Source organism: Lotus japonicus, chromosome 1 (assembly GCF_012489685.1).
Source record: "Lotus japonicus ecotype B-129 chromosome 1, LjGifu_v1.2".
Taxonomy (NCBI): domain Eukaryota; kingdom Viridiplantae; phylum Streptophyta; class Magnoliopsida; order Fabales; family Fabaceae; genus Lotus; species Lotus japonicus.
The window spans coordinates 108,830,050-108,853,797 of record NC_080041.1 but is presented as its reverse complement, the minus strand read 5'-3'; the positions used below and the strand labels follow the sequence as shown (position 1 = coordinate 108,853,797).

Here is a 23,748-nt window from a genome sequence, read left to right as displayed (position 1 = left end):
AAGATGGAGGAAAAGTTTGAAGGAATTGGAAAATTTGTTGGCCAGCGATCTTAACCATAGCAACGCTTTACTCGCCAAACTTCCATGGCCAAAACAAAACGTGCCCACCAGAATTCCGCCGCCGGAGTAAAACGTGCTTGCCAGATTCCAACACCAACGACATTCTCCCGCCGCCGAACTCCATCGCCAACAACACTTGCTCGCCGCCTACCTTCAAAACGTGCTCGCCAAAGCCAACACGTGCTCGCCAAAGCAAACGTGCTCGCCAGAATTTGCTCACCGCCTAACTTCAACGCCGCCGACACTTGCTCGCCGAACTTCAACCGCCAAAGCAAAAGCGTGCCCGCCAGAATTCCAACGTCTCGGGATTGGCTCTGCTCCTCATGTATTGTGCTCTGGACAGATTCCTCGCCTTTGTTCTTTTCTTCGTCATTACCGATCTGCTCCCCCGTGCCTACATGCTTCCTCGATCTGAAGCTTCACCTCTGTTGACGCTCTTCATTGTCGGTCTGAACCGGGTTGCTTCGATCTGCCATTGCTGGATGCGCCTTGAAGAACTAACACACTTCATTGTGGACTTGTGGACTGGGCGAGCCCCTAGAGGGGCAACGCCCAGGGTTCACACCGCCCCGTGGCGGGTCCCCAAGCCAGTAGGGTTGGGCCTCGTTCAGCCAGGCCCACACGGCCCATTAAGGACACTAGCATATGGGGGCCCAACACTACCTCTATAAATAGGTAGCAGATACCAATTGTAAAGGACTTTGGCTCATTTTATGAATACACACATGAAATTCAGTTATTCTCTCTCTAGATCTCTCTCTTAAGTGCAATCACTTCTCTCTCTAGGGATTACACCCTTTCTCAATGTTCTTACCCGGAACATTTGGCGCCGTCTGTGGGGACCGAACCCACGACCACAAGGGAATCGATGAAACTCAGTGGCTATAGTGGACGGGAGAATGACGGATCAAGAAAGCTGATCAGGTTTCGAAACGGGAGAAAAAGCAGCGATAAAAGGAGAAGTTTCAGATCGGTGGCAATGCGGAGGGGAAGGAACAGGGTGCGTTCACGAGAGAATGACAGATCGAGATTCAGCGTGTAGAAGTGTGTTAGTTCTTCAAGGCGCATCCAGCGATGGCAGATCGAAGCAACCCGGTTCAGACCGACAATGAAGAGCGTCAACAGAGGTGAAGCTTCAGATCGAGGAAGCATGTAGGCACGGGGGAGCAGATCGGTAATGACGAAGAAAAGAACAAAGGCGAGGAATCTGTCCAGAGCACAATACATGAGGAGCAGAGCCAATCCCGAGACGTTGGAATTCTGGCGGGCACGCTTTTGCTTTGGCGGTTGAAGTTCGGCGAGCAAGTGTCGGCGGCGTTGAAGTTAGGCGGTGAGCAAATTCTGGCGAGCACGTTTGCTTTGGCGAGCACGTGTTGGCTTTGGCGAGCACGTTTTGAAGGTAGGCGGCGAGCAAGTGTTGTTGGCGATGGAGTTCGGCGGCGGGAGAATGTCGTTGGTGTTGGAATCTGGCAAGCACGTTTTACTCCGGCGGCGGAATTCTGGTGGGCACGTTTTGTTTTGGCCATGGAAGTTTGGCGAGTAAAGCGTTGCTATGGTTAAGATCGCTGGCCAACAAATTTTCCAATTCCTTCAAACTTTTCCTCCATCTTTCATTTGATTCCCTTCTCAGTTGTTGTATTTCCTAATTTTCTTATTTTGAAGTTGATATTAGAAGTTATATTGTCTTCACTGGTTTTGATTCAGACAGAGAGGAGCAAATCGGATCAAAGAGAAGGAGTGGATGAATTGAGGCACACCATTAAAGTTTTGTGAAACTTGGAAGACTCTTCCATAAGCGGTTTGTTATTGGGTGGGACAAGCTCTTGATGGCGCGATTTAGTTACAAAGTGAAACAAGTTTCACGATGAACTAAATTAGCCCCGGAAAAGCCCACGTAACAACCGGATTCATTGGCGATGTGTGGGGTACAAATTGCCCATTCTACTGAGCACCGCTTTGGTAATCCAACTGGCCATTGGAACCCAAAGCACTTTGAGTCCCGAAATGGGACGATCACACCAAGGGTGGCGACCTACCGCTAGGGTGGTGACCTCATGCCAAAGGGTGGCGACCAAACGCTATGGGTGGCGACCTGTAAGACTCAGTTTTTAGACACACAAAAGTCGCCAAAAGGGTGGCGACCTCACGCTAAGGGTGGCGACCTACCGCAAGAGGGTCGCGACCTACCGCAAGAGGATGGCGACCTACCGCTAAAGGGTCGCGACCTACCGCCAAAAATGAGGGTAGTGACCTACCGCAAAATGGTGGCGGTCTTACGCTGAGAGTGGCGAGCAAGTCAAACTAATTTCTTATAAGGCACAAAATTCTTTGACAAAATTGGTTTTAACTTAGATTTATAAGAGCACATCTTTGGTGGTTGATTTTTCTTTGATGATTAGGAAACAGGCTAAAGCAAGATGGTGATGGCGATGCGGCGAGTGAGGACACTCCTACTCCTCATGACTTGGACGGAGTCTGGTGGACTTGTGGACTCTGGCGAGAGAAGGAGCATGCGTGTTGGGCGGATCTTCTCCTAAGGACGATGCGGCGGCGACTTCGGCTTGAAGACACATTATGCTCTCATGCTTCAAGCTCGGTGTCTTGTGGACTGGTTGAGTCCTTTCACCATATTAAGGGACTCGCCCCCGGAAGCAACTTGATCCGTGAAGATGCTACGAGGGGCGGATGCGGGAGAGATTGGCGGGAGACCACGTCACCAGGCGAGCCAGCTTCTATTCAGCGAGTCACGTCATATGTGGCGGGCCACCACGACTCCTTAATCTTGTAGGCGTTTGTACACCATCTTTCTAGGTCCCGCGCCAATCGGAGATTCATGTATTTGTGTATTTCCTTGCGCCTATTAGCGGTTTGTGTTTCATTTGCGCCATGTCGGCGACCTACACGCTTTATATATTCTTTGTTGATCCCGCCAAGTAGCGTGGTTAGGTGATCTTCTAGGCAGGGAAGCTATTGCAACTAGAAGCTTGGGAATAGTTCCTGCGCGTTGGTCGAAACCGCCAGCCGAGGAACGTCGTACCAAGTGGAAAGTGGCAACGTGCGACCTGCTAGGGGAATCACAAGGGGACAGAGATTGGCGGTCACATTTTGAAGACACACTTCGCTCTCCTGCTTCGAGCTTGTGGACTTGCGGACCAAGGGCGCTCGCCCTTCATCTTTTCACGCCATGTTGGCGACTTGGATTTTTTGCATACACGATGGATAAGCATTAGGCAGTTATAGTTTTCTTAAAGACACACTTAGCTCTCATGCTTCGAGCTCGGTGTCTTGTGGACTTGTGGACTGGGCGAGCCCCTAGAGGGGCAACGCCCAGGGTTCACACCGCCCCGTGGCGGGTCCCCAAGCCAGTAGGGTTGGGCCTCGTTCAGCCAGGCCCACACGGCCCATTAAGGACACTAGCATATGGGGGCCCAACACTACCTCTATAAATAGGTAGCAGATACCAATTGTAAAGGACTTTGGCTCATTTTATGAATACACACATGAAATTCAGTTATTCTCTCTCTAGATCTCTCTCTTAAGTGCAATCACTTCTCTCTCTAGGGATTACACCCTTTCTCAATGTTCTTACCCGGAACAAATGGTAATAGATATTAGTGGGAGTATGTATTTGACATTACATACTCTCATTGGAGATGCTATTAGATATCCATGTTTTCTTGGGGATGGTAAGTTAAGGTCGAACATATTCTAAGGGAGAAAATGATGCAGCTAATTTCTTAGCCCAACTGGCTTTTAGGGAGTGAGTAAAACACTAAGTGAGAATTTTAACCTCTTCAGTAGATTTTGTTGCTTCTTAAACACTGTTCTGGTGGACATAAGCTGTCACATAGGATTTAAGCAGCTCATGCAAAATTCGCTCCAGCCATGATTGCTTATATTTTACTTTGAGGAGGAAAGGGGTTGGTGGTGTAGTTTCCTTCTCCTTGTTGTGAGAAAAAATCATGGAATGGAAGAAGGAGAAAGGATGATGAAGAACCCAAAAAATGAAGAACGTGTGAAGAGTTTTTAAATTTGTGGTGTTTAATTCCAAGTTGTGTTTACTTTAGTGTGTGTTTTTTTGGTACATGAGCTAAAAAAGAGAAAAACTACGTCCTCAAAGAGACACCTGACGCATCTGCGAGAAGAAGCAACCCCAAATCAGGAAGCGGTTGCTCAATCACAACCAAAGGCTCGCCTTGCCCAACACCGTGCTAAGCCAAAAAGTCCGCACAAGCATTGCCTTCTCTCAAAGTGTGGTGAAAGTTCACCATCCAAGCCCAATCCAACAGAAAATTGATTAGTATAATGAGATTTTTTGTGAGTAATTTACTGTTAATATGAGTAATTTTGATGTGGAAATACTACAAATTAAATGAAAAAGTAAAAAAATTACACATCACCTACACTATATCTCAGAATATGAAATTCACAATAATCATATTTTTGAAACATGGAGCAAAATGACCTTTTTCTTTTAATTCCTTAGCATGACTATGAAAGCCAACATGACGTATTTATTGCTTATAAATGTGTCTTGGTTTTAATATGATGACATATTTGGAATTGAACTTTCAACCCTAACCGGGTGCTTAATTAGACCTATGATAGTGTCTTCTAATTTCAAGATCTTTAAATAATCCATGTGATACATTTTATAGTATGTTTATAAAAGAACTTTCAAAGAGGATACTCATATTTTAACGTACAAAGAATAGTCCTTTTACATTAACTTTTCATTTAAAAAAAAAACATTAACTTTTCATTTTAAATATCAAATGTCTACATAGTGCTAAAAGTTTAGATGTTAATAAGTGCATAATAACATATCAACAATTTCATTCAAACTCGCATCATTGTCTATAGTCTATAAAATTATTATTTAAAAACCATATCAAATGAATATTCATATATAACAAATGGCACCCATGCAATCGGGTATAAAACTAGTTAAATGAAAAAAAAAAATACACATCACTTTCACTTAACATGTGGGCATTGTGAGTTGTGACATATGCATGGTGGTGAGAAATGATAAAGTTGTTAGAGCTCATATTCCATAAGAGACTAAAACTAGTAAATTTTTTTTTTTAAAAATGATGGATTAAACTCAAACTTTACTCTAGCGAAGGAACATTTTTAAACTTAACCTACAAAAATCATGCAGTTAAGGAGACAAGGAGACAGAAAATGTTCAGATTATTTTATTCCATACATAGGAGGTGATCAATGATCATGATCTGATCAGAGATGAAACAGTAACAAGTCACGGCCAGACCCAACCCAACCCAATGAACCCGCACTGGTGATGTTCAGGTTATTTATTTATTAAAACAAAAAGTAACTAGATGGTGTCGAGAAGGAGCTGTGAATTAGAGCCAAATGGTCTCTGAGAAGCACAGTCAAGGTTATTGCCATACCCAACTCCAAGCAAGTCACAGTATCTCTTATAAAACCCTATGCGATCCTGCACCCTGCTATCCTGCCCTTTCCCGCATTCAAGTCCACCGTTGATGATGTTGGTGACAGTGCCGTACCCGGAAACCCTCCCTGCTGCCTGATCAGCACTTGATGGACTCCATCTTCCGGTGATGACGTCGTGGCATGAAGGCTTCGGTGATTGTGCCGTCATCCAGAACCAGATCGCTGTCTTGAATGAGATCACTGCGTCAGTTGCTACAGCATCTGGGTTGTTCAGCAAGTCCGCACCAATTGCTCTTCCGCATTGCCCATAGTTGTAGTTCCTAATCAACTCAACTCAATCCAAGTCAATTTACTATTTATTATTAATTTCACATTAACTAACAATTCAAATAATTAATAGAGACAAACCATGAGATTTGGATTGGACCGCGACCATAGTATTGCTTGCCAGAAGCACAAGGCCATTGAGAACTTGGGGAGCAATAGGCACTTGGGTTTTGTTCCCTAACAAAGCAATATCCCCAAGCGTAAGGGCCATCCGGTGCAGTAGCCCAACCCCCAGTAGTTTCATGAGAAGTTTGGCCGAAGAAAGCAGCAATTTCTCTTTTGCGAGTGGAGGTATCGCCGGTGGTACCAAAGCTGGGGTAAGCCTTGGCAGCTGAAATAAAAGCATCATAGGTGTAAAACCCTTTAGCTGGACACCCTCCATCATCACGATGCTTGAGCATCGTGTTGAAGGTGTCCCTTGAGATGATGCTCCCAAGGTCACCACCACCGGTACTGCCACCACATTGACTCTGGCAACCTTCGCCGCAGTACTCAGAAGTTGAACCGCACCACCCGTATTTGCTGCAACATATCCCACCGGGACACACAGCACCCCCTGCTTGGCTTCCGCATTGCTCTCCCCTGCACCATCCTACTAGTATAAACGACACCAGTATTGCTATTCCCAACCTCATCTTCATTTTGATCATTTACTCACTTGACTCCTACTCTCACCGCTTCTCTATTTATAGTCATATCCATCCGAGAAAGTTCTTTGATGAGATTTATCTATCATTTTCAACATTAAAAACAATCCCGTCACTCAAATGCTACTACATTTTAAAATAAAAGAAATTGTATATCGCGAACAGGTGTTACGGGTCTTGCCCACGCAAGACTCGTTCAACCGCGGCGGCTGGTGCCTAATTAATTTTGTTGTCTCAGTCTGTGGCATCCCACTGCTGCAATTTTCCACAAAATTGGGTCGAAAACAGCATATAAACTACTATTAATTAATGCTATGTGGGACCTTGCCCCGGCGGCTTCATGAATGTGTATCTAAACAAATCAAAATGAGATCGTAGGGAAATCTCACTTCTCTTATTGACATTTTGTGTTCTTTTTTTTTTTTTAACAAATAGGAGTAGATGAGATCCAGTAAATATTTGTGAAAAAGCTGACATGAGAGAATACTACTATTATGTTTTTAGATTTTTGTTTTTACCGACATAATGATGCATATCAGATAACGTAACAAAGATGATAACCCTACTAAAGTCGGAGTTAGACTATCTCCAATAGTTTCAACATTCAACACCTTCAACACTTCACTTTTTCTCTTTCCAACACTCCACATCACCTTCTCTCTCCAGTTCAACACTTCATTCAACTTTTACCCACTCCAATGGTTTTTCATTCAACACCCTACCCCACCACTTTTATTTCATATTTTGATTTAATTTTTTTTTTTATGATTTCATAAAATTAAAATTTTCAATAAAAATTAAATTAAATAAACTATTATCGATTTAATTTAATTTAATGTTTTTTCATTTATTTAAATTAAATTAAATTAACGTAACATTTTTTTAACGTAAATTAAATTAAAACACTTGGATGTTGATAATTGTTTGGAATTTGGTTGTTGGGAAACTGATTTGGAGGTTGATAATTGTTGGGAATTTGGTTAGAAGAATTCTGAGTGTTGAAATGGTACTTGTTGGGATCCATTTCAAAGCAAAGGGGATAGTAGAAAGATAATAAGATGAATAAGATGATGAAAAACTTGATTTTTTTTTTCTGTGTCCAAATCAAACGAACCAAGTCTCTATTTATAGAGAAAAAAAAATCATTAATTTTGATAAATTTTTTAATTTTTTTTTTGAATGAAATAATTGAGTTGGAAAGATTAGGACAAAAGAAAATCGCCCGGACCAATCAACACGTGACACGCGTCCCAACTGCAGGCCATCTCTCTCTCCTCTGACGCGTGGCACGCACGCGCCTATCGGTGCCCAACCGACGCGTGCCACGCGTCCCACGTCCGGGTCGCCTGGGACCCACCTTCTGCCAGTTCTGTAGCTAACGCGCCTTGTCGACGCGTGTGTGGCACGCACCTGGCATTCACCAACCAGGTCGTGCCACGTGTCACCGAGCGCAGGTTTCACAAGTGTTGAATTTTTTCAACTCCTCTCTCTCCCTTTCAACTTTCAACACTTCCATTAAACACCATTACATACCCATTTCAACATTCAACACTACTCTTTCAACACCATTGCTGATAGTCTTAGTTTATCTACTCATTCTCCACCTATGTCTTAATAGCATTTTTATTGACATTCATTTATTTTTTTCATCGTAAAACAATAACACTTTCATTTGATCTTTGACAGCGTGTATGTAGAATGACTTGTTAGGAGAAATCGACTCGCTTAATATGATCTCAGTGTCTCATGGGGATTAGTATCATGACCGACACCAATGAGAATACCTTGGTGCAACCAAAAAGAAATAACACTTTCTAAAACAACTCTTGATTTTGATCAAATAGTTTATCTCCAGATATTATATACAAATGATTTTTTCTCGGGATGAATACATCAATTTTTGACAAACAAAATCAATTGTTAGCCCATAAAAAAATAAAAAATAATATACATCACGGGAGCGTTTTTAAATAGACAAGAAAAAGAAAGTCTGAATACCTACATGTTACCTGGCTTTCAATTTCTTCAGAAGTAAATATCTGATTGCTTTGACTGGGCTTTAAGATCCTTCAATTTCTTCAATATGTTACTGAAGTAGTCCTGCAAATACTTCTCTAATGAAACTATATCTTTTGAATCCACACCAAGAAGATTATATGTCTCCGCCATCGGAACAGAGAAAATAGTGTCGCTGGTAAGCACCTGCACAATTTCCCATTGAATTAGCCCGTTATTAGGCATATTTTACTACTAATAGAAGGAAATAGAAATGCTTTATATAAACCAAATAAGAGCTGCAAATTAAATGACCGCAAACGGTAAAGTATTATTGGTTACTCATTTGAGCTCATGGAAGTATATCCACAACCTAGAAATTTAAAGGGAATCTTTTGAATTTTGTGCACTCTGCAACTGTAGAGTCTAGGGTGTATCAATTTGAAATGTGTAAAACTTAATTTATGCTATATTAAAATATTTAGCAACTTGAATACTAGACTTGATACTTTTGTATCCTTGGATCTCTTGTTAGTGGTAAAAATTCATTTGACAGGTTGATATTTGTGAAGTAGAGCTTTGTTGGATTTTCTATAGAATTAGGGGAACATATTTATTCTGGAAGATCATTTTGGCAAGTGTTTTTTTTAGGAACAGACTTGTGTCTCATTTCCTATCCCAACCGGTGAAATTATGACATGTCAATTAAAAAATAGAGATGACATTGGCAACCTTCCGTGAGTGAATTTTCATTGACATGATACAATCTCATTGGTAGGACAAAGAATGAGACATCATTTGGGGATAGAGGATCTTGATCCGAATCACGATTAGGTTTTTGAGTAGTGAGACCTTGTTTTAGTTATTTACTTGCATCAAGGAGACCCTTATTGTTCTTATTCCAAAAGTGGATGCCCGATCAACCTTTACAGATTTATATCTGTTGGAAAGGGTTTACTTAGACAGCTCAATGTGTCTGCAACTCGAATGGGAATGAGAGATAGAAAAAGAGAGAGAGAGATGAAAGATATAAAAGTTAATGTGATGTGGAAGAGAGAGATAGAAAGAAAAATTAAGTGTATGCGAGGTAGATTTACTGTGAGGGTGTCTAAAAATCAAAGTTATTATCTAAATTCAGCCTTTATAATGTAACCTATAAAATAATTACACAAGTGATTGCTCATAGGTTACATTCCTACCTTAATGATCTGATTGGCCCATCTTAGAGTACTTTTATCCCAGGTAAGAGGACATTTGACAATGCTATGATTTTGCAGGAAGTCATTCATTATATGCATAAACATGAAGTGAAGGAAGGCGGGAGAGTTGGCCTTTAAACTTGATCTCAAAAAGATTTATGAGAGTTGATTGTACTTTCCTTCAACATGCCCTTCATGCTTTTGGGTTTCCAGCAATCATTATCCATCTTATAATGCATTGTGTGTCAATCTCCACCATTTCTTTACTTTGGAATGGATCAAAGCTTCCAAGTTTTTGACTCACTATCTTTGTACAAATCTATATAGGGCCATTACCTTTGTACATATTTATATTTGACATATGTCCTTTGCATGAATCAGCTTGCATTAGCCATTCAAGATGATGTGTTCTATCCTATAATAACAGTAAGTAAATCTTAAAAATGGTCTCTTAGGGTTCTAAATTACATAGTCAGTGGGTCTGTTGTGTTTGGGCTTGGGTTTGATTTATTTGTTTGCTTAGGCTATTTGTTTTGGTATTGAGTGGCTTTGGTTATTTGAGTTGGGCCTATAGGATTGTTTTTCACACCTATCTTTTACTGATGATGTGCTATAGTTCATGAAGGCTAGGACATCCCAATTGAGTTTCAAATATAAGGAAACAAAAGTTAATTGCATGAGCCGATATCAAACAAAATTGACTTTGTTTTTTTCAGCTTGGGGCAGATTTATGTGTCCACCTTACAGTATAAATTATAAACCCCATTGATCACCCCATCTTTGTGTTGAAGAGGCAGAGTCTTAAAAGAGGTTCTGGTTGTCACTCCTTTTTTACCCAGTTCACGTGTCTTGCTATCTTCATTTTAAATCGCATATCCCATCATAACAACTCTCCTTCCATACTATCACACTCAGTATACATTAAGTAAATATAAATACAGGTCATGGAAATAGCAAGTACTAAGGCAACTAAAACATAAGCACAGCAACTATAGATCAGATTATTAGTACAGATGCAGAAGAAGGAGATGCATATATAAAACATAGATATTGATATATACGATGAGTAAATGAATACCTCTGAAAATGCCAATCTGTCAGCAACATCACTTGTCCACTCAAAGAACCTTGTGATCTGACGAGTGATTCTTAAAATGGAGACAGGAACTGTAGTAACATTAGCATCTTGGCCTGCAAGCCTCTCGCACAATGTTATCACCTAAGATCACGGGCAGGTAAATCAGGACTCAGCAAACCATTCAATTGAAATAGGAAAAGGCATGAACGCACGCACGCACACACTTACCTCCTGGGTTGTCCATGCACGAGGACCAGCAAACGTAAGAAGATTGCCATTGATTTTTTCATTTCGCAAGGCTATAAAAGTCAAGCGAGCTATATCCTAAAAGCAGAGGCAGAGTGATAAGAAAGCAGGTAGCAAATGAAGCAGGAGTGTAGTGTAAGGATTAATTAAAGTAACCTGAGTATCCATGTAAGCAATTCTGGTGGGGGCATCAGTTCCCCAAACAGATTTTTCTTCAAGGATAGGCACAGCGTACTGGCCAATAAGACCCTGCAGCAAGTGAAGAGAAGAATGTGAATTATAAGTGATAAATAAAAGAGAATTGAAATGAACTGAAAGCATTACTTACTTGCATGAAACCGCATAAGCGGATAACAGTGTGATTGAGGCCAGAATCACGGAGGAACTTCTCGGTGCAATACTTGATCTCCATGAGGGGGACCTCGGGATGCTTGTCGCAGTTATGGATAGAATAAAAGACATATTTCTGAATTCCCATTGCTTTCGCACATTGTATCAGAGCAACTTTCCCTTCCCAATCTACCTATTAATTAATTGAAATGGTGATTTGTTAAGGAAAATAGATTAAAAAGAAAAAAAGGTGAATGAATGCAATGCAATGTAATGTTACTTACAGTTCTGATGGGCTCCTCGGGACGACCTGTGGCGCAGTCAATAACAGTATGTACGCCTACCAAGGTAGCAGGAATTGTCTCTGGCTTAGTGAGGTCAGCCTGCGAACAATATTGAATTGAATATATGCAGCAAAATTGAATTGATATTAACTAACTAACTAATGTTCATACCACTCTCCAGATGTCCAACCTGGGCGTGAGAGCGGTGGGTTAGAGTCTCACATTGGCTAGAGACCGCTATATCTCTAGCCAAAGTGAGACTCTAACAGAAACAAAACCAAGAAGCAAAATTGATATTAACTAACTAACTAACTAACATTGACAACGGTTGCGCCCCAATCGCGAAGGAAGTCAGCAGGAGCAGGCCTGGGCCGGACGAGGCATCTAACGTCGTAGCCTTCGTCGAGAGCACGCCTCACAATCTGCCTTCCGAGGGTTCCGGTAGCACCGACCACCAGAATGTTGGTTGCCCTCACAGGAGTCCCGGGGCCCATATTCACAACCCCTCCTCCTCCTCTGCTGTCAACTTCCGCACTGCATCTCACCCTCAATCTTCCTCTTCCTCTTCCTTTTCCTGGAAGGGAAAGAGGAATTACCACTGTGGTGGGCGCTACCACAGCGCAGTAGCGTCTTGATGTTTGGACACTCACACTCACAGGAGCTGTTGGTAGACTCAGCACTGCCATTTCCACTTTTCAATTTCAGAGATTGGACATGAACTAGACTACAAGAGAAGATGAACAACTCTCTCTTCTTGCGTCTGATCATAATTCCGCCACGTCGAATGCCCATCCGATTGCACCCCCTATTATCTTTTTCTTTTTCTTCTTATTCAAAAAAATACATCTCACTTTCGTTTTTAGCTTAAGTCCCTCAAAATATAACAAATTCTGATTTTTAGGCCTGAAAATTATTTCCAACTTTTTGATCCGAACCGTTAAGTTTTGCTTATGTGGTCCAACTAACGAAACTCAAACCGATGTCTTAATTGGTTCAATGATCAATTTGGTTCTATAAACATTGGTAAAGACAACGAAGTATCACCCAAATGCAACACCTGAAAGTCAAAAGGGCATTGACTCACTTGCTTACTTATTCACGCTCAACTGCTCAAGTGTTGGAACTTGCAATTTTTTGGTAGCTCACATTCTGGTAATTGTTCGACAATGTTGATTTGGTTTGTGCCTAAAATATTTTGATTCAACATCCATACTTAAGCATTCAAACCCTAAGTCTCATTTGTTGCACCAATCATCAAGGTCATAATTGGTTATGCTTTCGGCATTGGCATATGTCATTTTGCCTCTAACAGTTGACAATATGTTGATTCAGTTCTTCCAACACCGAATAGACTTGCTTGATTGTCTTCCCTTGATGTGCAAATAGTAATGTAGCCAGTAGCTTCATTGTCAATTCGAATGCAACTTTTCTTGACGCTATCACTTATAAAAAATTGATCTTATTCTTTTAGCGGTGAATCAACTCCATGGGTTTCTTCTACATTACCGAATTTGGTTACTTTCAGCTCATGACGTCATACTCTTAGTTCTTGATTTGGTTGATTGTTGTGGGCTGATTTTTTTTTAACATTATCAAAGCCATTCCCTTATCTCAACAAAATTGTATTTTTGCCACTAAAATGGTAACTGCCTTGTCGTGTTGTGTCGTGCACAATCTCATCACTATGCACCGTTAAGCTTAATCAGAGGTTGATATTGATCGGTTATTAAAATATCATATGCGTCGTCAGTGAGAATCTAAGTTAAAACATTCTCGTTTATGTAGTGGATACTTACTGCCAAGTTACACAACGAAGACAACAACCTCGTAGTAGAGGCTCTGTTGATGGAAGCCAAGAGATTCTTGGAATGCCTATGCTTGAACCTGCGAGAATTCCTTCTCACCAGGAAGAGGAAATCATAGAAGCCGAAAAGATTTGATTAGGCGACTAAAATTAAAATCCTAAATTTACCACCTATAACCCTAAATCCCCAATTTAGGATTTTAATTTTCTTTTACCCTCATTAAATGACGTGGCTTCCTCTGTCATTCACACGGGTGCACGTGCGTAAATCCACGTCGGCTTCTGTTAGCACACTCAGCAAGAATTTGACGGAACGAGACGGTAGGGGTTTAAACCTATATATTATTTTCCCTTTAAGGGCTTTTAGCAAAGAATTTTTTTTGTAGGGGCTTAAACCAAATGACCCCTATTTTGTAGGGGCCCCCACCATATTTAAGCCTTTCTTTTTTTTATATTATCAAAGTCATTCCCTTATCTCGGCAAAATTGTATTTTTGACAATTTTGCCACTAAAAGTTGGTAACTGCCTTGTCGTGTTGTGTCGTGCACAATCTCATCACTATGCACCGTTAAGCTTAATCAGAGGTTGATCGGTTATTAAAATATCATCTGCGTTTATGTGGTGGATACTTACTGCCAAGTTACACAACGAAAAAACAACCTTGTAGTAGAGAGTAGAGGCTCTGCTAATGGAAACCAAGAGATTCTTGGAATGCCTATGCTTGAACCTGCGAGAATTCCTTCTCACCAAGAAGAGGAAATCATAAGAGCCGAAAAGATTTGATTAGGCGACTATAGCGTCTAATTGAAGAGTTAGAGAAATGTGTGTATATTTTGAACATACACGAAGACTTTAATATGCCCAAGCAAATTGTGAAAAATTAGTCATATTTATACTTGATTGACTAGAATTTTGTGTGTGTGTGTGTATATATATATATATATATATATATATATATTTGACAATATATTGGATATAGATTAATGACATTTAAATCATCAAAATACTAGGTTAGATAACAACATTGAGATTAATGGAAATGCACTGACAGTGTAAACATGGTTTACACAGTCATCCAATAGAATTTTTCCTTTTTGCCATGTCAGACTTATTATTTAAATGATTTACACTAAATTAAAAATAAAAATTAGGGCAAACACGCAGCCTCTGATTTGGTTTTTCCATTGTTGCTGTGAACCTTACAAACCTTGTCTTCTTCATCTTTCCACAAACCCCACCATCAGTCATGTGCGTGACATAGTCTTCATTCTGCAACTTGCCTCCACCACCGCCTCCGCTGAATTTGACACCCGAAGGAAACATCCGATTTGTCACGGACATGGAAATCAATATTTGGTTCAGCGACAGACATGGAAATCAACCTCTCCAAAATTAAAATTGCATTTGGTATTGCATCTGGTTTTTCACCATTAAAGCCACAGGATTTTGTAAAGAGATCTGTTCATATGAAAAGTGGTAGCGTGAGTGCTGGTCACACAGAGGAGAAGAGATTGCAGATCTCTATTTCGTTGGGGGAGAAACGATGAGAGAGAAGAGTGGAAAATAGAAATCATGACATGGCAAAAAGATACAATATAATTGGTTGTCAGTGTAAAACAACTTTTACATTAACAGTGCACCTCCATTAATCTCAACAACATTTTACTATATTATTATTGAAGAAATAAATAGATTACGACAAAATGAGGATGCTTGTATGTTGGGAAGACCCAAACATCCATTTATTCTTGACTGAATCAATCACTTGCTGAATTTAATTGACTCAAATAGATCATATAGATAGATACAGATTATAGCATGTTCTGATTCAATAATGAAAAAAAAGGAATTGTACACCTGAAAGGATTGAAGAATACATGAGTCTGTTGTTTGACCAAAGAATGTTAGTGGAAAGACACCAGAGGGGTTGAACTGCTCTCTGCACCTGATAATAAGTTCTCTAGATAAACTGTCTAATGGGGCAGCAGTTTATATATCACCAGTTGAGACCAGGGTCCCTCATTAGGCAAAGTTAACTGACCTAACCCATCATATGTCAGTTACTAACAAAAGCCTAATTTATCATCCATCATAATACATGTAATTGAATTAATTTAATAATTCACATAATTGATATTAATGACCAAACAAAATATATTCTAATTAATTGATAATGTTAATCCACATAAAAAAAAGAGAGTTAATTATAAATAAATCTAACATTCTCCCACTTGGATTAACATTTGTCAATTAACATAAAACATATGTATCATTAAACGAAATATCAATTATGGCAAAATACATGTAAGACAAAGAAATATAACCTGTGCACCAAAAGTTACTCAACAAAAGATTTTATCCGATAGGGATAATAACCATATGTAACAAAGACTTATATTTCATACAAAACAAAGATGGATATAGAAAGCACAGCAATAACCAGAAGTGCTATTCCATAAAATGACTCAAACATCTAAAATGCTATAAGAGATGTGATAACAAAAGCAACAACATATCTCATAAATTACAATTCAGACTCCCACTGATCCTGAACATCAAAAGACTTTAACCACATGAGTTATGTGATTCCAACAATAAAGTCTTAGATCAGTGAATATACCATTGTCAATAATGTATTTCATTATAGTCTGAAATTTTATCACAAGGGGTCTACAAGTTCATTAGGTACCATCAAAGCCACAAACAAAATTCCACAAAGGTCTAAGTGCATTTTAGCCCAACAAAAGTAAAAATTACATGTTGGCTAAACAACAAAACGCTCTGCAGAAGTTGACATAAAATCAATTCAAGATTTCCTAAACAAGTGACTATAAATCCATGTGAAGCTAGAGCTTTATAATAGCATGGACGATACTTGTTTTGACAAAAGGATATCTTGAATTAATAAAACACAAAATGTCAATAATAAGCAAGCACTTATGACCATTGGTCTAAAACAAGAGTATAAGTACCTTAAGAATGCAAGAAATCATACTCGATAGGAGTAGTGATACTATACATCCAAGTCACTTATACATTTGACCATACGTGGAATGTTGGCTATGATCTCAAGCACAGTAAAATTGCATGTCAATGTGTTGTACCAACAAAATAATGTTGGCCTTAATCGAAAGCACCACAAAAAAATGCATGTCAAATGTGCTGTACCAGACATAATGTTGGCCGAAACAAAAGCACCATAAAATTACATGTCAAATGTGCTGTACCAACCAAATAGTGTTGGCCAAGATCAAAAGCACCATAAAATTGCATGTCCAATGTGCTGTACCAGACATAATGTTGGCCGAAACAAAAGCACCATAAAATTACATGCCAAATGTGCTCTACCAACCAAATAGTGTTGGCCAAGATCAAAAGCACCATAAAATTGCATGTCAAATGTGCTTTACCATCATAATAGCCCCAAGCACTCATTAAGAGTGCTTACTGAGATTCAACAAAATATATATATATATATATATATATATATATATCTCAGTAACTAGAATGAGACTGAGCATCAAAGTCTCCAAAAGAGTATGTCATACAATTATTAAAGTACTCGTAAGAGTATATGACAATATAATAGCTCCAAAAATATACCATGATAACACAAAAGTGCACACAAAATATATGGTATAAATATATTAATAAGTAGTCTTAAGACAAAGCAATTGTGTGCACACTCCCACTAATCTAATATACCGATGGTAACATTAGGAATCCATTAGAGCCAACTAGAACCAAAATACTCTAAACGGTACATCCTTAATAGTGGGAAAATGACTTTGTGGTAAAGTCAATGTGAGTCTGGAGCTCACAATCTTTCTCTCTCGAAGGATAATTGATTAGAGAGAAATAAAATAATGCTGAGTTTACGAGAAGTGGTTACTAAATAATCACAAAATCGAGTCCAATATATATACCACAAATTCTTATGAAATTTGTGATGAAACTAACCACAAACTCAACATATAAGATTAAGGAGATTATAAATGTTCATTTGACATTTCTCAACATAGAATCTCCTTATATTACCACATACATAAAATCGTTAAAAGATTTTATCAATGAGGCAACCCATAATTTATAAACAAATGAGTGAGATTAACATCTCTGATATTTAAAATAAAATATGAGGTCACTTGTATGTTTTCACTAAACTCACTCAAAGTTCAAGTGCTACGATATAGACAATAACTAAACACACTTGAACATAATTAAAGTTGGGTTACCAATAACATCAGCGGAAGCATATAGGACCTATAGTTAACCCCTGTAGAGGATATGGTAACAAGTAGTCTCTAACTCACACTTTCACTATATATTGTGGATAAAAAACAATAATTCAAAGTCAGTAAGCTAATTTGATAGTTTGACAAATTATCTTAACAATTATAGGGAGTTCATTGTATTTTAATATTCTCAAAAGAGATTTAATAATATCCTCAACATAGGTCCCATTATAAAGTGATAACTAGTAGTATATCACACATAAGTGTATCGATTTTCAAATTCAACTAATTGAGCAATTAGTTGAGTGAGAGACATTGCATAACTTCAACTCAAAAAGATAAGTCTCTCCCACTTGATAGAGAAAAATAGTTGAGTTAAACATACCAAAATAAAACAAAAGAATACTTTAAGTATTTTTAAATTAAAAGAATACCCAAAACTATTTTCTCTATCACACAATGATCATGTCAAGCAATGTCATACCGATAGGGTATATCCATTACTTACACAATGCAATAATAAGGAAAAATATATCAATATATATTTTATTTAATATAAATTTGCTTTGTGATAGGCAAATGCAAATCTTTAAGATAAATATTGTAAAAAATAAATTGTCCAATTAATGTAATGTATCTAATCTTATGTCCCAAAAATTCTAATACCGATAGGGTAGTGGAATGAATTGACATAAGTTAACAACACATAATACATTACAAACAAAACCACACATTACACTAATAATAATATACCGATAGGGTACATTATCATTAATGTAAATATACACAAAACTCCATGAAAATTCTTTAAAGAATTTAGATAATATAATTTCCCCAAATTCTGAATAACTGCGCCCACGATAGGTGAGATCGCAATTACACAAAATATAATAAAGCGCATGTAATCACATCAAAGTATTATGAATAACTGCGCTCACGATAGGTGAGATCACAATCACACAAAATATAATAAAGCCCATGTAATCACACCAAAGTTTGTATAAACCATAAGATGTAATTTATATACAAAGATTATAGGCTTTAATTATATAAAACCTAAAATATTAGTTCCATAGACAAAGAAACTAGCAAATAGATTATACTAAAAAAATATTGCTAGCAAACTAAAGAACTTTCTCCATAATTTTAAGGTCCATGAGCCTATAGCATAGTAATAAAAAAAAAATTACTATTCAATATATGGTTTATATAAATAGGAGCGCACAAAAGAATTTTAAATTTTTAATATGAAACATATATGTCAAAATTTAATCAGAATGTGGTAGTCATGTCATATACTTACATTTAACTACCACTTTAATAAACAAAGTAATATCAAAGTATTACATGGTTAAATAATAAATCAATTAGAGAGTTCCAAAATAAATATATATATATATATATATATATATATATATATATATGTCATGATGTCTTGAATGCCACACAAATATAATTGCATAGCTAAAATAAACATAAACATCAATTGGAGAATTAATTTCATTAACGAAATTCTCTAAAGACGCAATTATATAGTCAATCAGCGTATGGAAATTTTATAATCAGATTTAGATTGTCACATTTATCATCGTGAGTAGAGTTCAGTAAAATTCACAATTTAATAACTCATGAAACACAATATATTATACTCTAATGGTTAATTTATTAAACCATAAAATATTTCACAAATATAAAATATGTACTAGTGGAAATTTTAGTTTCATGATTGCACTGGCAGAGGAGAAAGAAAACGTGCGCCACTTCACATTGGTCTTGATATTTTAACATACCATACATGCATGATTTATCATGTTATCCCATAGTTACATAGAGTCCACCCACAAACAATCAGTCAAAGCACATGTACTAAAGAAGTGCATCGTGTGTAACAGCAGTAGTTTTGAAAAGTCATAATGTGCCACGTCAGAAAGGAAAAATAACCAACTTATCCTTTTTTTTTTTTCGCTACAGTGACATAAGAAACAAACTTTTCTTCACTGGTACGAAAAACGCAAGAAGCCAAGAACACATGGTATAGCACATATTGATTTCTTCTGATAAACTATGTTATAAAGATAAAATTTTGAGCGTTAACCACAGGTCTAAGAAGACTAAGATCCCTTAAGAAGTTTTCGAAGCTATGCATCACAGAGAGAGAATTTGTAATCGAAATTTTAGGGTTCATGAAACCCAAAACAAGAAAATGTTAATTTCTCACAAAGTACTCAATGAAATCATCCCAAATTTCAGTGTGTAAGTCATATGGCTATGAGAATCAAAACCCCTCAACCAATTTCTGAAATCACGCATAGAATCCCAGGATTGAAATTGAACAAGGACGTTTTCCAACAAAACGGGAAAAGAACAGACACGTGATTAACAGGCACACATATAACTGAACAGCCATAATCCATATCTACTTAGCTCTGATACCAATTGCTGAATTTAATTGACTCAAATAGATCATATAGATAGATACAAATTATAGCATGTTCTGATTCAATAATGAAAAAAAAGGAATTGTACACCTGAAAGGATTGAAGAATACATGAGTCTGTTGTTTGACCAAAGAATGTTAGTGGAAAGACACCAGAGGGGTTGAACTGCTCTCTGCACCTGATAATAAGTTCTCTAGATAAACTGTCTAATGGGGCAGCAGTTTATATATCACCAGTTGAGACCAGGGTCCCTCATTAGGCAAAGTTAACTGACCTAACCCATCATATGTCAGTTACTAACAAAAGCCTAATTTATCATCCATCATAATACATGTAATTGAATTAATTTAATAATTCACATAATTGATATTAATGACCAAACAAAATATATTCTAATTAATTGATAATGTTAATCCACATAAAAAAAAAAAGAGAGTTAATTATAAATAAATCTAACATCACTCTCATAGCGGGAGTGTTGATGATGGTTATGCATGTTTTACAACCAACATGGATTAAGAAGAAGAATATTCCAAAGGGCCATAAGGCTGAAATAGCTCAGCGAGCAGTCCTTTCTTTCGTTTAGGGTTCAATCCCATGTCCTTGCATAGTTGATCAGCGTACCATATGTGCAAGCCTACTATGCATGACCTCGTGTAGTATGGCCCCGAGTATTTCTTCATGTATTCCTCCCATTCCTTCACATCTTTCTTCATCTCCTCAATGTTTGGCACTTGGAATGTCCCATCCAATAGCTCCGCAACCCAACGGCACCGAATCTCTGAGGTAAACAAATTAGAAGCACTTTCCGCGAATCCAATCACTGCCACTTGTGGAATCTGGGGATGGATGCAGTCCCTGATAGTTAGACATAGATAAGGAAATTAGCAAGACTTCAATTTCACTTAATTGAAATTATTTGCAAATTAAATAAAAAACAAAATGTGCGCGCAATTGCAACCGCGTTGCATGACTTAGTGACATATAAGTTGAGGAAGAGAAAGGTCTAGAGATCAATCACTCACGGGTGCAATTTATTTTTTCGATGTAACAAAAAAACTCACCTATATAATGGAGTACTTGCATTTGGAGAGGGCGCTATAAGGTTTTGAAAATATGAAGACACGAACATGTCTTTGAGCTTCTTGTCACCCCTGAACCCAGTACCTAATATGACCAAATCTGTCTTCAAGGGCGAGGTAGAGGCTTCTTCTCCATCAACCAAAACGCCCTCTTTGCAGAACCAAAACCTGGGAGCTTTCTTCAACATGATACTTCCCTCTTCCACTTTCTCATAGAATTTTTCCGGCACCGTTGAAAACAAACAAGAATTCACTGTTTGATGGAAGCTGTGATCTGGTACCATCCCAAACTTTGCCAAACCGTGCTTCCTTCTTATATGACTTTCAACAAATTTCGAGATTGCCCATCTCTGTTTGTTTGGTTGGGTTCACATCACAGAATTAAACATATATAAAATAATAAAGTAATCATCATAAACAAATTAACTATATATAAAGGAAAGGATCATACCAGAGGTGCAAGAACAGTGGCAAGGACACTGAGCAGGAAGCCTTCATTAGGCTTATGAACCATGAGTTCTGAGAAACGATTGAGATACAAATTAGCCAAAGGTACGCCCCATGGAAAGTAGTCTGAAATGTGCCAGTGTTCTGTTCTGTACAGGACTCTGCAAGGATACTTAACCCCTGCAGCAGGCAGCATTGAAATTGATACCATACCCCAAAATCAATTACATTACAGCTATTTAGCATTTTAGGCAAGCCAAACCAAACATAATAATCTATTGCTGTGTGTGAATTAAATTGTTTACCATTTACTGCGGAGCACTCCATTGCAATGTCTAGAGCAGATTTCTGTAATCCAACAATGGTGACTTGCTTTCCTTTGACGAGCTCTGCTGCACTTTGATCATCCATGGAGGCATACTCCATGGAGTGTATCACCTTCCCTTGGAAGATTTCTGGACCACTGTTTGGAGGAAATTCTGGAATGTTGGGAACATCACTGAACCGACCAATGCATAGAATCACAAAATCTACACTATATACCTGCACTGCACACAGATACAGTCACTCAACTCTGAAGTCTGAACATGGCAAACACCATCTAATCATCTTATCATTATGTATTCTTAATTGCCTACGTACCTGAGTTGAATTTGAATCCAGTTGGAGTTGGGTATTCTTGACTGAAAGTGTCCATTTTCCTTTGGAGGTGAAAGGGTCACCTGTTCCACCCCAGAGATGCCACGCCTGCATCTCTTCAAAAGGAGGGCCTTCATAGTGAATTCCTTGGACTTGAGAATTGAACTTGATATGCTTGAGCAGGTCATGGTGGTGAGCATAAGCTGTAATGTAACTCAGCACCTGATGCTGGTCGGGGAATTCTTCAGTTACAGAAGATGGCCATGGAAAATCAGAGAATTGAAAGAGTGATTTGGGAGTTTGGAGTTTTGTGGTCTCAAAGGTTTTGGTCCACACTCCTCCAATGCTGCTTTTGGCCTCAAAAACAATTGGATGGAAGCCTTTGGCGAGGATGTACTTACACGCTAGAAGGCCACTAATACCTGCACCTATGATGGCCACCTCCCTCTTGCAGCTGCTCTCCATTGCACCTGCCTAAACTGATAAGAGATAGGGATTTTTTTTAGCCTTATTTTTTCATTGCAACCACCGATATGCAAGTGAAGATATACATGTCACTACTCACTAGTTGAGGAGTATGTATCACATACGGATCTAGAACTCTCTCTCCTTTGCTTTATTATCACCTTTTTGAAAATTACTACTCTCTTGTCTTTATTGAACAAAAATAGTTACTACCTACTAGTATTAAAGGATTGAATAATGGTACTTACGTACTCCTTTTCTACCTTCACCCCACTAAATAAAAAGAGAACTAATAGATATAAGTGATATAATGTGTAACAGAAAATGATAAGAAAAAGAAGAGGTAGAAATGAGATGTAAAAGAAAGTGAGGTATGAAGATGACATTACTCTTAAATATCCTGAATGATAACTTAAGTGCTAAGAGTTAGAGATATAAAGATTGAGTGGGATGAAGGGTCCTGAGTTCGAACCCGAAAGAGAGACTAATTTACTAACATTTGTAACAACCAACATTCACTTAAAAAAAATTCTTAAATGATTTGAACATTCAAATCTTTGCAAATAAGATAATTGACAACCATTGTTAAGTTGTACACGGTTCATGCATTTTAGTTGGACAATTTGATACGGCAGTGTTTCCACGGTAAATAACTTGTAAGTATCATATAAATAGGAATCAAGTTTTTAATCAATGATTTTTTGTGTGGAGCCTGAGCTGACATACTTGTAGAAGTGAAAAACAGAGGTCGCGAGAAAAGAGAAGCTCTGGCGAGCTTAGTGAGTCTTTGTGAAAGTCTAGTGTTATTTTGAATTTGTAAATTGATTACTAACCAAAGAGTGTACCATGTTTCTTCAATACAAATATTTGGTGAGATTGAATATTATTCTGAGTAAAACAATAAGTATATCACAAGGCCACAACTACTGTGTCAGAGGCCGATTTGTTAAGTATTTATGTCAATGATCTAGGATCCCAAATCATACCTTGTCCCATGGTGTTTAGGAACCAAAATCACCCAAATTTGTAATTTAATTGCCAACAACTTCAC

At 38.1% G+C, this 23,748-nt stretch overlaps 3 protein-coding genes across 4 annotated transcripts; all 3 read right to left on the bottom strand.

Annotated features, from left to right (window-relative positions):
• Positions 1–5,239: 5,239 nt before the first annotated feature.
• On the bottom strand, positions 5,240–6,523 carry LOC130729049 (endochitinase A2-like). Its single transcript, XM_057580669.1, has 2 exons — positions 5,890–6,523; positions 5,240–5,801 (listed from the first exon to the last, which is right to left on the bottom strand). The coding sequence occupies exons 1-2, from the start codon at positions 6,456–6,458 to the stop codon at positions 5,402–5,404; spliced, it is 969 nt and encodes a 322-aa protein (XP_057436652.1). The 5' UTR covers positions 6,459–6,523; the 3' UTR covers positions 5,240–5,401.
• Positions 6,524–8,285: 1,762 nt separating this feature from the next.
• Positions 8,286–12,373, bottom strand: LOC130729048 (protein HIGH CHLOROPHYLL FLUORESCENCE PHENOTYPE 244, chloroplastic). Its single transcript, XM_057580668.1, has 7 exons — positions 11,905–12,373; positions 11,588–11,686; positions 11,302–11,496; positions 11,130–11,222; positions 10,956–11,051; positions 10,728–10,868; positions 8,286–8,657 (listed from the first exon to the last, which is right to left on the bottom strand). The coding sequence occupies exons 1-7, from the start codon at positions 12,271–12,273 to the stop codon at positions 8,481–8,483; spliced, it is 1,170 nt and encodes a 389-aa protein (XP_057436651.1). The 5' UTR covers positions 12,274–12,373; the 3' UTR covers positions 8,286–8,480.
• An 8,064-nt stretch (positions 12,374–20,437) lies between these two features.
• Positions 20,438–22,806, bottom strand: LOC130729046 (probable flavin-containing monooxygenase 1). 2 transcript variants are annotated; one of them, XM_057580666.1, is made up of 5 exons: positions 22,236–22,806; positions 21,899–22,136; positions 21,598–21,773; positions 21,129–21,496; positions 20,438–20,922 (listed from the first exon to the last, which is right to left on the bottom strand). In XM_057580666.1, exons 1-5 carry the CDS (start codon positions 22,695–22,697, stop codon positions 20,580–20,582), a joined length of 1,587 nt encoding a protein of 528 aa, XP_057436649.1. In that variant the 5' UTR covers positions 22,698–22,806; the 3' UTR covers positions 20,438–20,579. The 2 variants fall into 2 exon arrangements, with proteins under 2 accessions (XP_057436649.1, XP_057436650.1); XM_057580667.1 differs by having other exon boundaries at positions 21,899–22,141; positions 22,236–22,724.
• Positions 22,807–23,748: the final 942 nt, after the last annotated feature.